General features: G+C 51.7%; 1 protein-coding gene across 1 annotated transcript in view; it reads right to left on the bottom strand.

Moving 5' to 3' along the window:
• Nucleotides 1-2,829: 2,829 nt before the first annotated feature.
• The window catches only part of MTMR1 (myotubularin related protein 1), a 28,868-nt gene continuing 16,856 nt past the window's right edge, over nucleotides 2,830-14,841 (bottom strand). The window contains exons 6-14 of the mRNA XM_006899911.1: nucleotides 14,278-14,361; nucleotides 13,304-13,453; nucleotides 12,277-12,465; nucleotides 10,583-10,768; nucleotides 10,091-10,297; nucleotides 6,799-6,891; nucleotides 5,497-5,610; nucleotides 4,540-4,716; nucleotides 2,830-3,004 (exon numbers count right to left, since the gene is read on the bottom strand). Coding sequence (XP_006899973.1) covers nucleotides 2,840-3,004; nucleotides 4,540-4,716; nucleotides 5,497-5,610; nucleotides 6,799-6,891; nucleotides 10,091-10,297; nucleotides 10,583-10,768; nucleotides 12,277-12,465; nucleotides 13,304-13,453; nucleotides 14,278-14,361 — 1,365 coding nt within the window. The 3' untranslated portion in view covers nucleotides 2,830-2,839. The remainder of the gene's footprint in view (nucleotides 3,005-4,539; nucleotides 4,717-5,496; nucleotides 5,611-6,798; nucleotides 6,892-10,090; nucleotides 10,298-10,582; nucleotides 10,769-12,276; nucleotides 12,466-13,303; nucleotides 13,454-14,277; nucleotides 14,362-14,841) is intronic.

Here is a 14,841-nt window from a genome sequence, read left to right as displayed (position 1 = left end):
GCTCTCCTGTTGGCTGGTAGTCCCAGACAGACCACAACTAGGGCTGAGAGTGGGGGCCCTGGTGCTGAGCAGACCCCCCGAAACCGTGGCTCTCAGAGCTCCCTGGACCCAAGGTTAACTAGCTGGGGCGGGGGTAGAGGGGGCAGCACTGCAGGGACCTGGCCCCAGGGCTGCTGTGACGTGAGAGCCCAGCGCTCACTCTGCTCCATGTGACGCCTCTCAGTGACACAGACCTGACCTCACAGCCGTCTTGCTCCAAGCGACCTTGGCCCTTCTGTGAAGCGGGGCCTGGCCCCCACAGACCCTGACGCTCAGGCAGTAGGCTCTTCAGCGTCATCTTGCAACTCTGCGTCCACCTGAAAGCTGCATGGACCAGCTTGGAGTTAGGGGAGAGAAAGCTGAGTGTGCTTACAGGGGCCAGCTGAGAACCCAGCTCACATCACGCAGCTTAGGGTCGAGCCAGGGCCTGTGCCCCCGACACGGCAGCCACCCCGACAGGAGTTTGCAGCCGGCCTGGGGGGGATCGCACCTCCGGAAGCCTCTGTGGTGTCCAAGAGAACTGTGACCAGTCCAGTGTTTGCACTGAAACAAACGAAGCCCAGTGGGTCACCGCATCTGGCGGTGCTGGGCACCTCTGTCAGTGAATCGACGGCAGTGCCAGCAGGAGGGACTGTGGGCGGACCACTCTCAGAGCTGCCGCTTGGCTATAACAGGCAGCCAGCCGCCAGTGCAGGTGCTGGGCCCTGGGACTGTCTCAGCCACCGGGGCTCATCACGGCAGGGAGAGTGTGCCTTGTGAGGTTGGGGCGATCACCGAGCATGCCACTGTCCACAGTTCTGGCCCAGACCAGGCTTGTCACATGTCACGAGGCCCTGGTGTTGTGTCACAGTGCTGGGGATGACAGCTGCTTGGCAAGCGGTCCCCACCCAGGGTCACCTCACCTAACACTGGCTCACTTGGCAGGGTTAGCCGCACAGGGGGCACTGCCTTCATTCACCCTCTTGTCCTGGGGAACCCACGTGGGCCTGGACACTTGGGTGTCTCCCCCACCCCTCTGTCCCACCCAAACCTCAGTGTTTTCTCGCAGTGATGGTCGGTGCTCGTCCCCAGACTACTATTGGTCACCTGGACAGCGTAGGAAGAATCAGACCACGAAGGCACTTTGCACACACAGACACACTCTCTTCTCATTTTACGCCCCCAAATGCCCAGGCAGGCAAGGCAAGCACCACAGACCCGGGAGCAAACGGACTGGGATTTTAATTAAAGATGCAGCAGTGCAGCAGATGAGGCAAATACAATACGGTACCAGTTTAAAAAACCTCAACTGCAAAAGTTTACATTCTAGTGCACTTAAATATGACAGAAAAAGGAGTCACTTAGGTAACAAAACTATTCTTCAAGTGGTTTTAGAAACTCAGGTCTGTTCTAGGAACATACAAAGGAAAAGGATCTATTGTGCTTCTCTGAAATAGAATGCAAGTTTCTAGGGCTCCATGCACGGAGAGTGGGGCAGGGGCTGCTCAGAAACTCACCATGTGAGCCTGCTTGGCATTTGCCAGCCCCAGGGCATCCAGGTCAAACGCTAGTCCTGGGCAGCAGGTGGGCAGTGTGCCTGTGGGAACATCTATCAATGAAGACAAGAGCTCCCTTAGTTAAACCACAACCGAGAACCAAATTGCCGGGTGACAAAACTGATCGTTGACTGAAGACGCCAGACGGCCGTGGGCACATACTTCCGGCATCTTACTGAAGGATTCTTTTCTCTAAGAGTTTGAAAGTTTCAAGTATTTGTAAGAACAACTTCTTTTGAAGAGCATGTTCTCAATCATGAGGACACTCGGAAGGCCTCTGCCTGGCACCCAGTCAGCCAAAGCGACTGGCCTGGAGTGTGAGCCTGACGCCCAGTGCCGGGCTGGGGGTGGGGGGTGACTGGCAGCACAGAGGTCACTACCACCAACTGCAACCCCAGCCCAGTGACATCGTCTAAGCAGAGAAGCCGAGGGCAGATTCTGGTGACAAGAGGCCACAGCACAGTAGTCGCTTTGCAGTGTGGCCCGCAGTGGTTCACGGTCAGGGGGCTCTGGTGGTGGGAAGGGCTGGCGTCCAGCGGCTCGGCCGGGCATGCTGCGCCCCCAGTTCCCAGGGGAGGATTGGGGTATGCCTCATTCCTGCCAGGGAGGTGGGGGAAGTGCTGGGGAGAGGGCAGGCCGACTCCCTTTAAACACACCTGGTGTGTGAGGGGTTTGTAAGACTTGCTCACATGGTACAGCCCCTTCGAGTGACTACTCTAAACATAAAAATGGGCATAGGAAAATAAAGGCATGTTCTCTTTGAAAAATACCTTCTATGTACACAGCAGTACTTGGGACAGGACGACCCTTGGCGTGGAGGTGACTGTGGGAGAGAGGTGGCAATCTCTGTGTCCTCCAGCAAATAATTAATTTAAAAAATGTTTTCAAGTTGTAGCAAAGAACTGAGAAGCCAGATGGCTGGGCAACATGGCAAGTGGTCAGGGTTGGTTTCAGATGGGGTATCATGGTGAATTCCTGTTCAACTGCTTTAAACCTAAGTATTGCACTAATTCACTAGTTGGGCCAAAGCTACCTGAAGGTCGAATGTCGTCGCCTGTGACACAGCTGATGACAGGGACAGGCAGAAACGGGCTCAGGTGGAGCTGCCACTGCACCGCAGAGATGGCCTGCGGTCAGAAGGACCATCCAGATAGGTGGCCATGGCCACCAGGTCTGATCCGGAAAGATCCACTAGAAGCTGCAGTGGGAAGGGCAGCCAGGGGACCCCAGGGACCAGCCAGCAGTGCCCGCACTGTCGCCACCCGTCAGACGGAGGTATGCACCGGGGTGGTGGCGTGGGACGGCGAGGAGCCTCGCTCGGACGAGGATGAGATGGAGCGCATGGCCACCTCGCGCTGCAGGTCCTCCACCCTCTTCTGCAGCTCTGTCCGGACCGCCAGCAGCTCCTTGAGGTTCTGGTGAATCGGCATCTGGGGGGGTCAAGACACGGCCGGCTTGCACCAGGCTGGCTGACTCGAACAAAAGCTGGCATCTTAACTGGTTTTCAGGCTGTTCTCAACGGTTGGGCAACCATCACCACTTTGTAAGGCCATAGCATTTTCAGTCCCCCCGCCATATCCTTTTGTGCCAGTTTTTGTCTGCCCTGCCCGATGTCCCCAGGAAACCACCCATTGCGCGTGGTCCTATCCCCTTGCCTGTCCGCGTCTTTCCACGGAAGCGGGGCCGTGTAACCTGCCCTTTCTGGTCCGACTTCCTCTAGTCAGCACTGAGCTTCCGAGGAAAGTGGAGCCGAGCGGCCACAGAGGACCCACCCTGTGCTCCGCCATCATCCGCTGCGCAGATTCTCTGAGTGGAATGGCCAGCTCGCACCTTTCTGAAGCATCCACTTCCTTAAGACTGAATTCCTTAAATTTCAACATTTAGCTAGACATCAAGAGGGTTAACATGATCATTGAAAAATGTGTGCGTTCACTGTCCCGTCTTTTGACAGAGGGGACAGTGGGCCTCTCTGCCAGGCAGGAGCCTCAGGGGACGTGGGGGCTGGGGAGCAGAACCCCATGAAAGAAACAGGCAATCTCAGCAGCCAGATGGAGGCTCACTGAGCGGGAATCCACTCGCTAGTGGAGGGTTGGGGTTTTCCCTCCAAGATGTGAATAAGGTTGGGGATGACAGTGTGCAGTTGCAAAAAGGGATAAACTGAAGCCTTCTTCCATCCAAGAAAGAACTGCTCAGCCAGGAGCCAAAAGGCACAGAAACAAAGAACAGTGAGGAGGAAGCTGGTGGCAGGGAAATGCTGGCTGGGGGGCAGGAAGCAGGGCGGCTCCAGGACCTGGGCCTCCTCGCGGGAGAAGCTGCCACGAGGATGCTGATGGCGCTCTGCAGGCTGAGGACAGCAGTCAAGCCAGGGCCTTACCCCAGCTTAGTGTGACCTCTAACGGCACGAGGACTGGAAAGAAATGCAGACAAAAGGCTCACAATGTGGGACCCAGATGGAAGCGCTTCTGGGGCTGGTGAGGTCTCTAGTTCCCTGCCAGCGCAGAGAAAGCATATGCTGGGGAGAGGAGCTTTCTCTTCTTCAGGGGGTGCCCCTGCCGACTCAGCACACACCCTTGCTCTGGGTGCCATCGAAGTGCCATGCAATTCTCAAATGCCTGTCAGGTGTGACACCCCGTGCTCTCCCACGACACCTCCAGCCACAGTCACTGGCAGGACAGAAGCTAACGTGGTCGCCCAAGACGCTCTCTGTCTGAACCCATGATGGCAGACAGAGCCAGTGCGCCGGCATGTGACATGTGAGAGGCACCTGCAGGATCCAGATACGGAGGACGGAGCCCTCAAAAGTCATGGCAGGGGGTAGGGAGGAAAATGGGCAATAATGAATGAATGAAAATCCAACTTTTCTGGAAACTTCTGTTAAAATCACAGTAAGAAAGGGAAAAGATAAAGTCAGGGCCGGTGGGGACCACATACATGCCATCACAATGCCCTTTGTGAACAAGGGTACCTGAGGTCTCATCCGTGGGTTCCAGCGGACGTAGTAGTTCACCCACAGCTCCAGATGACTCAGGCTAGCGACCGGGTACAGCACGTGGTTTTCATAGTTGACAAAGAAAGGGTTGGAAAACTCATCTAGCTGGCTGTTGATGTAAGACCACAGAGAGATAGTCTTCGTACACAAATCCTGAGAGAGGAAACGGGACACGTCAATTCGACTCTCCTTTAAGTTGTCGGGAATTAGCATTTAGCAGAGAGGAGGACTCGAGTCATGAAGAGCATGGGACTCCACCCGGGCACCACGGCCGGCACGGGCAGCGGACAACCGTGCAGCCACGGTTCTGGAAACGCTGCTGAGGTCTGGGAGCATCGGGCCGGCACGACAGCAGCTGTGACACCACCCGGACAGCCACAGGCCCATCCTCAACCAAGGGAATGCTGCCTCCTGATTGCAGTGGTCTTTCACTGGAAACCGTGGCCATCAGAGGGACGCCATGCCGCGGTGACAGGTAGCCACAGCTGTATACCCAGAGGTCAGTGGGCACTAAGTGTACAGTGTCCATGTTACGGTGTACAGATGAGAACAGTATTTCTAAGAACAAAACCCAGCAACACTTCAGTGGACCCAGCATAACCAGTCATGGAAAAGAACAGAGTGGAGGGCTCATGCTCCCCGATTTCAAAGTCTGCTACAAAGCACTAGTGGTCCAGGCAGTGCAGACCGGCCTGAGGACAGACACAGGTCACTGGGACAGAACCGAGTCCAGAAGGGAAGCTCGCATTTAGTCACCTGACGCCCAACAGGGCGCCCGGCCAGTCCCCGGTCACCCCTGCGCCCACTAAGTGAGGGCTGACTTGCCATAGTCTCTAAGAGGACAGTCTTCCATGCCAGGCCTGCACAGCTCTGTCCTGGGTCTCCGAGGTCACTCAGGGAAGAGGCAACACTATCCGCAAGGATCAAACTCACCTCCTTGAATCGCTCCTGCTCACAGTTGCACAAAAAAGTCCCAAAGAGGCAGCTATAAAGGTGGTCCAAGACTGTTATCAGGAAGAGCTCATTGAACTCGAACGCTGAAGAAAACTTGGATCGAGAGAGAGGGGAAAGGGTTTAGTTGTGAAAGCACTATGGCTGCTGAGGGGCTGCCAGCTCGGGGCCCACACCCAGGAGCTCTGGGCTAGACTCCTGGTCTTCAGTCATCTGCAAAGCATGGCACCAGCAGAAGGGGTCTTTCAGGGGTGCACGCACCCCGGTGGTTCTGGGGTTCCAGTGAAGGGACTGTAGCATGCACTCCCTTGCGGGCAGGCTGACCCAGGACACTGGCGAGGTGCAGGCCACCAGGAGCAGCGAGCCTGGAGCTGAGGCAGCAGAAGCCAGAGCTGCTGGTGACCAGAGAGGCTGTGACCCGCTCCTCCTGGCGGCTGCCCTCAGCCAGGCGGCGCTGAACACCAAGCCCTCCTCCTGGCAGCTGCTCTTTCTGGCTGGGGATCTGTTTCTCCTGCTGTGAAGTAAGACCCCAAACTCAGGACTGGGTGCTGGAGACCGGGGCTAAGTGAGTGCAGGCCCCCTGGGACTAGCTCTGGGAAGAGGGACGAGTCTGTGGGTGCCCAGGCCCTGTGCACTGGCCTACCAGCCCTGCGCCACACAAGGTGCTGGTTAGAACTCAGGGGATCTCTGGTACCATCATCCAGAGAGAGTTGCACTGCCAACCCACAGACTGTGCCTCCAGCAGATCGAATCCCCCAGCAGCTCCATGAGAGCAAGGCAGGCTGGGAAACCAGCTGGAGGAGCCGAGTCCGGACTGCAGCGAGTGAGCCGCCGCACGGCTGGCAGGCATGGCTGGCTGCTTTTGGAGCGATGGCAGCCTCCAAAGCCTCCGGCCTGCTGGGTCCCAGGAGTGGGAAGTGGCCCTCGCCCTGGCCTTGGGTTTTGTGTGCTGAGCATCTGTCTGTGGCAGGCGCTCAGGGGGACCCCTGCTTGCTCACAGCAGGGCCCGTCTCACGAGGAGACCGAGGGGACGAAGGAGCCACTGGCCGGGGCCTGGTACGGTCTGCCCAGGGAGAAGGCAGCCTCAGGCAGAAGAAAGAGGCACTGCTGGCGCCTACTAATTTTCTGCTTATATTTGCAAGTGACTAGAGCCCAGAGGAAGCAACTTCCACAGGACCCAGGGCTTCGCTTACAAAGGGGCAGTGGAAAGTAATTTGATTGTCCATTTTGAGACCAAATATGTCCGAAGGCCATCAAGCCAGAAATGTGTTGGGGTGCTCTTACCTGTCTCGTCATCTGCCACACACAGTCAATAAACTGGAGAAATATGGGCGACCTGTCCGCGTCGGCGTGGTTGTCGTCACCATGGCCCAAACGCTGAAAAGAAACAGAAAGTGGCATAGCGCCCCTGGTGACTGCCCTCCAGTGGCACCTGAAATTGCCCAGGGCCAGGAAGTAGCTTTCATGCGCCTGACACGCGATCAACGCTCAGAGCTAAGTGGATGGTGGTGACATCAGTTGACGCTGCTAAGTACACACATCAAATGGTTCAAATGGCAAATGTCTGTGGCGTGCCGCCAGAGAACCGACCCAGCGCTCACCTGCAGCAGGTTTTCAGAGGCAGTAAATCATGTGACTGCCCATCTTTCTCCAGTGGAGCAGCTGGCGGGTTACATTAGCCCAGGGCCACCAGAGCTCCCAGAGGTCTAGTTACAGATTTTCCACAGTGACTTTGATGTCTTTAAATCAACTCGCATTACTTTTCTGAAGCAGTTCCAGTGTCCAGTGTTTTCACACGCCCTCCCTAACTTCTCTTCGACACAGAGGATCTCGACAGGTTTGAAGTAACTGGCTCACGCACATGATGGGTGTCAGCAGTACCACAGGGTTACGGTCAGCACTGGCCCAGCTCGGACCGGACATCGGGAATGCTGAAATGCTAACGTTTTCTCCAAAGTGTAAAAACAGTCTCCCCCACCCCGTTCTTCTGGAACTAACAGGAAGTCTGCGATGTAAGTGATGATGACAGTTGCCCTGTCTGAACAAATCCTCCCAGAGGCGGCGGCCATGGCCACAGGAGACTCTGCTCCAGGAGCCCAGGGTGGTGGGCCCATTCCATACAGCAAGGCAAAAATCCCATAAACAGGACTGAAACCCTGTGTTACAAGTTAAAAGGGAGAAAAAGATGAGAAAGAGAAACCACAGCTCCCACAGGAAGGATGGGAACTGCAGATCTATGAGGAATGAGGTGGCAACGTCACCTCAGAGGAGTGGTGCCTCGTTTCTCTCTCACGGATACCCTCCTACGTAGCTGAGGCGCACACAGTTTCACACAGTTCACAACTAGGGCATCACTGATTCTTCCATCTGAGGTGTACTGCATCCCTTGCAGTGTGCGCTGACTAGGCCCCTGGGCTTCCAGGGCAGCAGGTCCCATGCCCTGCACTCCGAATCGTCCCTATGGCTCAGAGAAGGCGGCAGAGTGCTCTGAGGGCCCTCCAGTCCAGGTGAGCACTAGTCTCAGAGCTCTCGCACACATACACCCTGGTGAGCTTTTCTTCCTTGGTCTTAGAAAGAAAAGAAATCCCACTGGGACAGATGAAGGAAAGAACTATTTAAAAGGAATCTATGATTAGGCATTATATGTACGACAACAGCCCAGAATAAGAGGTATCTTGCAAAGAGGACTAGGGGGAGAGAAGTAATTGTACAATGAAAGAATATTTTTTTAAAAAGTGAACTAGGAGAGGGGAAGGGAGGGTTAGGGTGTAAAAATATGCAACAATGAATGAATGAAAATAACTTTGCTGTAAACTTTCATTAAAACAAAAAATGTATTAAAATAAAAAGCCTCCTCTGTCCAAACCTCAAAGCAGTCACCCCAGCATCACTTCCTCTCCCCACAGCTCTGTGTCCACACATTTGCTAGTCACTACCCTCTACCTTCTCAGGGCCAGCGGCTGGAGGCTCCATTCTACAATGCTACTTTACCAACCAACCCAAAGAGCACCTCCTGGGGAGCTCTGGTGGCCTAGTGGCAAGGAGCTGCAACTACAATCCCAGAGGCGCACGGTTCGAATCCACCAGATGCTCTGCCGGGGAAGGAGGGACAATCTCCTCCTGTACCAGTCAGATCTGATTTGATGGTACACTCACACAAAAATAATAAAAATTAAAAAACAACAACAACAAAGAGCACCTCCTCTGGGAAGCCTGCTCTGACTGCCCCTGTCAGCCTGGAGGTGAGGAAGCTCCTGTCATCTCCCCAGGCCCCGCACTGTTCACGGGCTGACTGCTCCATGGCAGGCTGACTGCGGGGTCAACGACTCATGTGGCTGGGAGAGCACCAGGTTCTAGAACCGCTGCACTCTGAGGAGGAGCAGTTAGGGAAGATTGTGGGGAAGGGGCGAGGCTGGCTCTCCAAGAAGCTGGCAGAGTTGAGCAGGTGCCTCTTAACTGGAGAGAGAAGCAGAGGAGAGGGCGTGGTGCAGGAGGAGGGCCAGCCTCCTTGGGGACCTGCTGGGGCGAGGCAGGCTGTGACTCCCACAGTGCACGGCCCTGCAGATGGAGACCTCGCTGAGAGCCAGTACCTCGGGTGTCACGGAGGACAGGGACAGGAGGTCTGTGGAGGAGCATGAGCGGAAAGGGAAGAGGGTGGGCAGGACCCGCTGACGCCAGCATTTTGGGGCACAGATGGCCAGGTGCAAACAGCTCTGGGAGTGGGGATGATGAAGAAGACAGTGGTGATGATGGGTGTGTGGATAGGGGGGAGAATAGAGGATTTAATGTTAAAAATGTTCCCTCATTTAGATTTAACTCCTAATCCCTCAAGTTCTGATATAGGCTGAATTGTGGGTGATCCTTGAAACTACTATGTTAACTGAATAACAGCAGACATAAAAGATCTCATGTTACATGATGAATTTGTATGAAATATCTAGAACAGACAAATCCATTAAGGCAGGAAGCCGGTTGGTGGTAGCCGAGACCTAGGAGAAAGGGGCTGAGGAGTGACGTGGTGGGCAGGGGGTCTCCGTACTGGGTCGTCAAGATGTTGGAACTATATGGCAATTGCTGCACAATGTTGTGAACATACTAAGTGCCTCTGCATTGTTCTCTTGGAAACTGTTTATTCTAGATTATTCTCATTTTTTTTTTCTTTTAAAAAACATAGTAACAACCCCAAGGGAGTGCAGGTGGCCTAGTGGGCAAGGAGTTGTGCTGCCAACCCAAATGCAGGTGCTTCAAGTCCATTAGCTGCTCTGCAGAGAAAGATGGGAAATCTCCTGTGTGATTTTTAGCCTCTGAAAACCCACTAGGGCGTCACCTACGAGTTTGTTTCAACTTGCTGGAAATGAAATGCGAACCACACTGTAAAAAAAACAATGTCTCATGCTCAGGCCCAGGTGCTGTATGGTCACAATGTGGGTCTGATAAAAGCAGGAAGCACCTGCCTCTCTCTCTCCTTCACACACACACACACAATGGGACACAAATGCCACTGTTGCCACACACACACACACACACACACACACACACACAATGGGACACAAATGCCACTGTTGCAACTACTTACCATAGCAAACCTATGGCCAAAGCTTATCCACTCCTTTTCTATGAGAGTTTCAAAGCCTTTAATGGTCCGGTAATAGCTGTCCAACATCAGCATGGCCAGGGATGTGAGCTGGGCCGTGCGGTCCCATCCGTCACTGCAGTGCACCACCACTGAAGTTTTCCCAGATTCAATTTTATCAGCAATTCTCATAGCTCCAGCAAGAAGTGTCTTGAGGAAAGACGCCATGATATACACTTAGTTTTTTCTATTACTACAGGAAATAATTGTGGGTAGAACTTTGGGAGCTCAGGCCGATGAAGCATAAAATTAAGAGTGGACCATAAATGAACTCAGGGGTCTGGTCCTGCTTGAAGGGGCCACTCAATTCTTTGCAAAGGTGATCGGAAGGATTCTCCTAGCTCACAAAATGCCCCAGGGACTAATGGGTACCCTGCTGACCTGAGAGATCGCTTGGCTGTCTCCGGTGGTGCAGAGGAAGATCAGACTGCTTACCCTTATGTACTCGAGCCAGTGGGTCCCGTCCACATTGGACAGCCAGCGGGTCTCGTCGATGGTCGGGTACACGATCTCCTTCAGCTTCCGGAGGGACTCGCGCATCACATGAATGTTGTGGATTTCCAGGAACACGAGCTCAGCATTCGGGTAAGCACTTTCACTTTCGTACCCTCCGCCCTTCGCCTGTTGACCACCAAAGACAGAGACGGCACTGTCCTTCCTTCCAGTGTGGCAGTGAAGTGTTCCAAACCCACCCACCGTGAGAGCTAAAACACTGACAGCTAGCGCTATGCAAAGGGAAGTACGTTTCAAAAGGTTATTTCGGTTAGCGAGTGCCATCTACCTGAAAAGAAAAAGCTGTATTACCAAATGATGTAATTTGTATTTTTGCATATAATTTGTAATTGTATAACTGACGCGTTCCTAACTGAAGCAAAGTAAAATGCAAATGTAACAAGAAAGGGAGCTGTGGGGACTTATCACCGACTCGGGCCTGTGTTCTGGAGGCCAACAGTCAGAAGAGGTCTACAAGGTGGAAGTGGAGAGCCTAGGACTTTCAGGCATCGCTAGTGGACTGCAAGCGGGGGCAGCTGCTGTGGGACTGCATGACAGCTGCCCAAAAAGGTAACCAGAGGGCAGCATGTGACCCAGCAATTCCAATTCCAGGTCCGTCCCCCAGGGCAACGACCACAGGGACACAGGGACTTAGAGGTCCGTGTCCAGCGAAGCACTCGTCATCAGAGGCAAAAGGTGGAAAGAGTGGGTGCATGTATCAGACAACACATTTAGCAGAAAGGAAGTCCTGCTACGCGCTATGTGAGCGACCCTTGAGAACATTATGTCGAGTGTGAGAAGGCAGACACGAAAGGACAAATGGCCCAGGAGCCCACCTACGTGAATGAGCTGTCTGGAAGAGGAAATGCAGAAGAGCCAAAGTTTATTACCAGAGGGAAGGGGAGGAGTTACAGCTTAGGGGAGACTGAGTTTCTGTCGGGAGTGATGGAGTAGTTTTTGAAATAGGTGGTGTGATGGTAGTATATTATAAATGTATTGGATGCAGGACCTGAGCCATACACTCCAAAATGGTGAAAACAGTGGATTTCATCTCCTCCTATGAGGCTCTGTGAGCCCAGGCTTCCAGGCCTCACTTGTGGGTCACTACTCTCGCCAGCCCTAAGTGCCCAGTAACCTCGTCTGGCATCAGGGACATGTGGGCCATCTTTGGGTGGCTGGCACTAAGAATTCTGGCCCTGGGGCCACTGCCACCAGCTTAGTCTTGGAGACTTGAGAGTGTCCTAATACCACCACCTTCTCTCCAGGCCTTCCTTCACCCCAACAGAAGTTCCCACCACACGCCTCCTGCCAGGTGAAGGGTAGGATCCCCTTCTCGTTCCCTTTCTCCTTCTACCTCAAGGCCTTCAGGTGCCTGGTGTCTTTCTCTGTCCTATTCATGCTACTTTAATGTTGGAACTCCATTTCCTGATTACTGTTTGTCCTTTACTAAGTTTCCAGACAACAAATAACCTTTAAATCTATTTGCCTACAATGGAATAAAAATTTTAAAAAATCTATTTGCCTAGTTAAAACAGACAGAGTGTCAGCTGTGGATTACTGAGAAAGGTCTAATAATTTACTGAGCTCACACACACCACAAAGCATGTGCTGTCTGCGCAATGCTGTCCACCACGCACCTTGTTGGTATCGGCAACACTGTTCTGCCTGGCGTCGAAGATGACGAGCTTGTGCGCCTGCGCGTTAGCATCCATTATTGTCTGCAGGTATTTCTCATCTTCTTTGCAGCGCTTGTCATTGGGACCCACAAGTGGCTGGCTGCAGCGCGTAATCGTTGCCTGACTCTCTGGATGAATCCAGGATAACACCTAGTGTTTTGACACAACAAATATTAGTATGGTTCTCAAAACTGTCTGTGCCCTAATGATTAGGTAGTAGAAACCAGTTCCCTGCTCAAACCCAGCCTCCCCTGCACGAAGCCCCAAAGGGGAGAGGGCTGAGATAATCACCAAGCTGTAATGAGTAGAGCTAGACATTTTGGGTTCTACAAAATCCCCTTCCGTCTTGGAAACATGACGACACTACGTAAAACAAACCAAGTCAAACTATTCCTGAAATCCAGCCTTTTTCTATTTCACTAACTAGTTTTAGATTCTCTTCACATTTAGCTCCCTTCCCCCTCAACTCTGAATTCATAATGCTGCACGGATGGCAGAGTGAGGACAACTGCCTGGGGCCCCAAAACCTCTCCTTTTCCTCCAGTGGCCCAGTGGTTACGATGTTCAGTAACATTCACTCCGATGGACCATCCTCTTTCCATGTAGAACTGTCTCCTTCCTATGCAGCAATGACATTCCGTTCAGCACCTAAGAGAGTGTACGTTCTCCAGGCTCACCTGTTGAAACCAGGGCTGTGGACTGTTAATAAGATGGCTGCACTCTCTACTACATTCTAAGGATGGGCTTTTTAGCTAGACACAAGAGCTTGCAGTTAGCCCTGTACTTGGTAATATGAATTAATACAAAAGAAGCCGTGGCAAGCAGAATGTTGAGGTCAGTAGGCAGTTCTCGAGCCTCAAAGCCCTTTTCCTATTTCAGAGCTGATGTGCCTACTTCCCATTTGGTTCACTAGAGTCTGTCTTGCATCTTTTCAAGTTGAATCCAACCCAGGGCTGCTGGTACCGAGGTGGCAACGTCTGTTACTTACAGGGACTCTGCCTTTTGCACGGAAGGCTGCCACCTTTGCCAGGTCGTCATCTTTCACGCTGGTAGGCACAACGATGATGGCAGGGTAGGTGTCACAGAGCTCATAGTTACTGTTTATTTTGGAGATCTTCCAGCTCTCATTGGGCAAACCCTGTATGAACAGAAAGGGAGGAAAGGAAGCACATTGAGACTGTTGAAAAGGACTGAAAGGATTCACACCTGGTTCTGATTTTCAACTAAAATCCACTTATAATTTGCTGCTTCGTTACTTAAAAGTATCTATTTACCTAGTATAATCCATTTTCCTAGTAATTTCTAAAAATCTAATAAAGCATAACGATTTCCAAAACAGACTACAAGATGACAATTAGACCCGAAAAGTTGATCCTGTGTTTTGCTTTCAATATGTGAGCAGAAAATGAGCATCATGTGGCTTTCAGGATAAAAAGGAAAATACATGGGAAGGTTCTTTAGAAAAAATAGAAATGTCTTACCAATGCATCAAGTAAGTAATATAAAGCATTACACCAAATAGAAGGTAGAGAAAAAGGTGAGATATCATGAAAAGAATACCTTATTGGAAAACATGGAGCTGACCACATACTAAATAGGCCCCTGACATTAGGACCACTAATTAGGACCACTGCCAGACTGATCTAGTCACGCTGTGGCTTAACACTGATCTGAAGTCACTGGTTTCAATCTGACTCATCAACTCTTTACCAGAACATCTTGTAAAAACCCCAAGCTATCTGGTAGACTTAGATCCCTGCCTTGTATCCCACCACCCCTTGGTTAAAAAGGATGGGCCAATGATGACATAGTCAAAGGGCCGGACAGGGCGAAGGGGCTGGCCAGCAAGTGAAAGCAATCACAGAAAGGCCCACGTTCAGCTTGGTTTAAAAAGCGTTTTTTTTCTGTTGCATCCCGACTTTTAGAAAAGATGCGCAGTCTACTCTTTGCATCACACTTTACCTGTCTCTTATATTCAGATACTGGATCATAAACTTTCCAGCCATTAACTGGAAATCTTTCTTTATAGTTGAATGCAAATAGTCCCTGGGTAAAAAGATTGACAAAATACATAAGTCAGTATTTCTTCTCTTTATCACAGATTCCATTTTAATATTATTCAGCTATTAGCTGGATGCAGCAAGATCCCTTTTATCATGCTAGTTTATTTACAGATTTTGAATACACTGTTTTCCAGACCAAATTCTTCCAACTTCCCTCCCCTCCCCATCAAATTGTACGAAATCATTATTGTGAAATGAGAATGAGCATCCAGTTGGGGGGAGGGAAGAATCTCTGATGGTTTTAAATGTCTTCTTCATGGAGCATACAGTGGCAGATTGTAGGATTTTAGATGTTGGAGGGAAGAGGATGTGCGGGAGTGGGGGGATTAATCATGGGGTTGTACAAGAATCTCTTTTTAATATGTAAAATTTGAAGTAATGATTGGCAGTTTTTCTTGGCCATTAAACAGAACTGACAAATACTCTAAATATTAATTCCCAACAAGAAATCTTTAGAAAAAGG

The sequence above is a fragment of the Elephantulus edwardii genome, unplaced genomic scaffold (assembly GCF_000299155.1).
Source record: "Elephantulus edwardii isolate Elephantulus edwardi_28Jun2011 unplaced genomic scaffold, EleEdw1.0 scaffold00269, whole genome shotgun sequence".
Taxonomy (NCBI): Eukaryota; Metazoa; Chordata; class Mammalia; order Macroscelidea; family Macroscelididae; genus Elephantulus; species Elephantulus edwardii.
The sequence above is the reverse complement of the archived record's forward strand: the minus strand, read 5'-3'. Positions and strand labels throughout refer to the sequence as shown.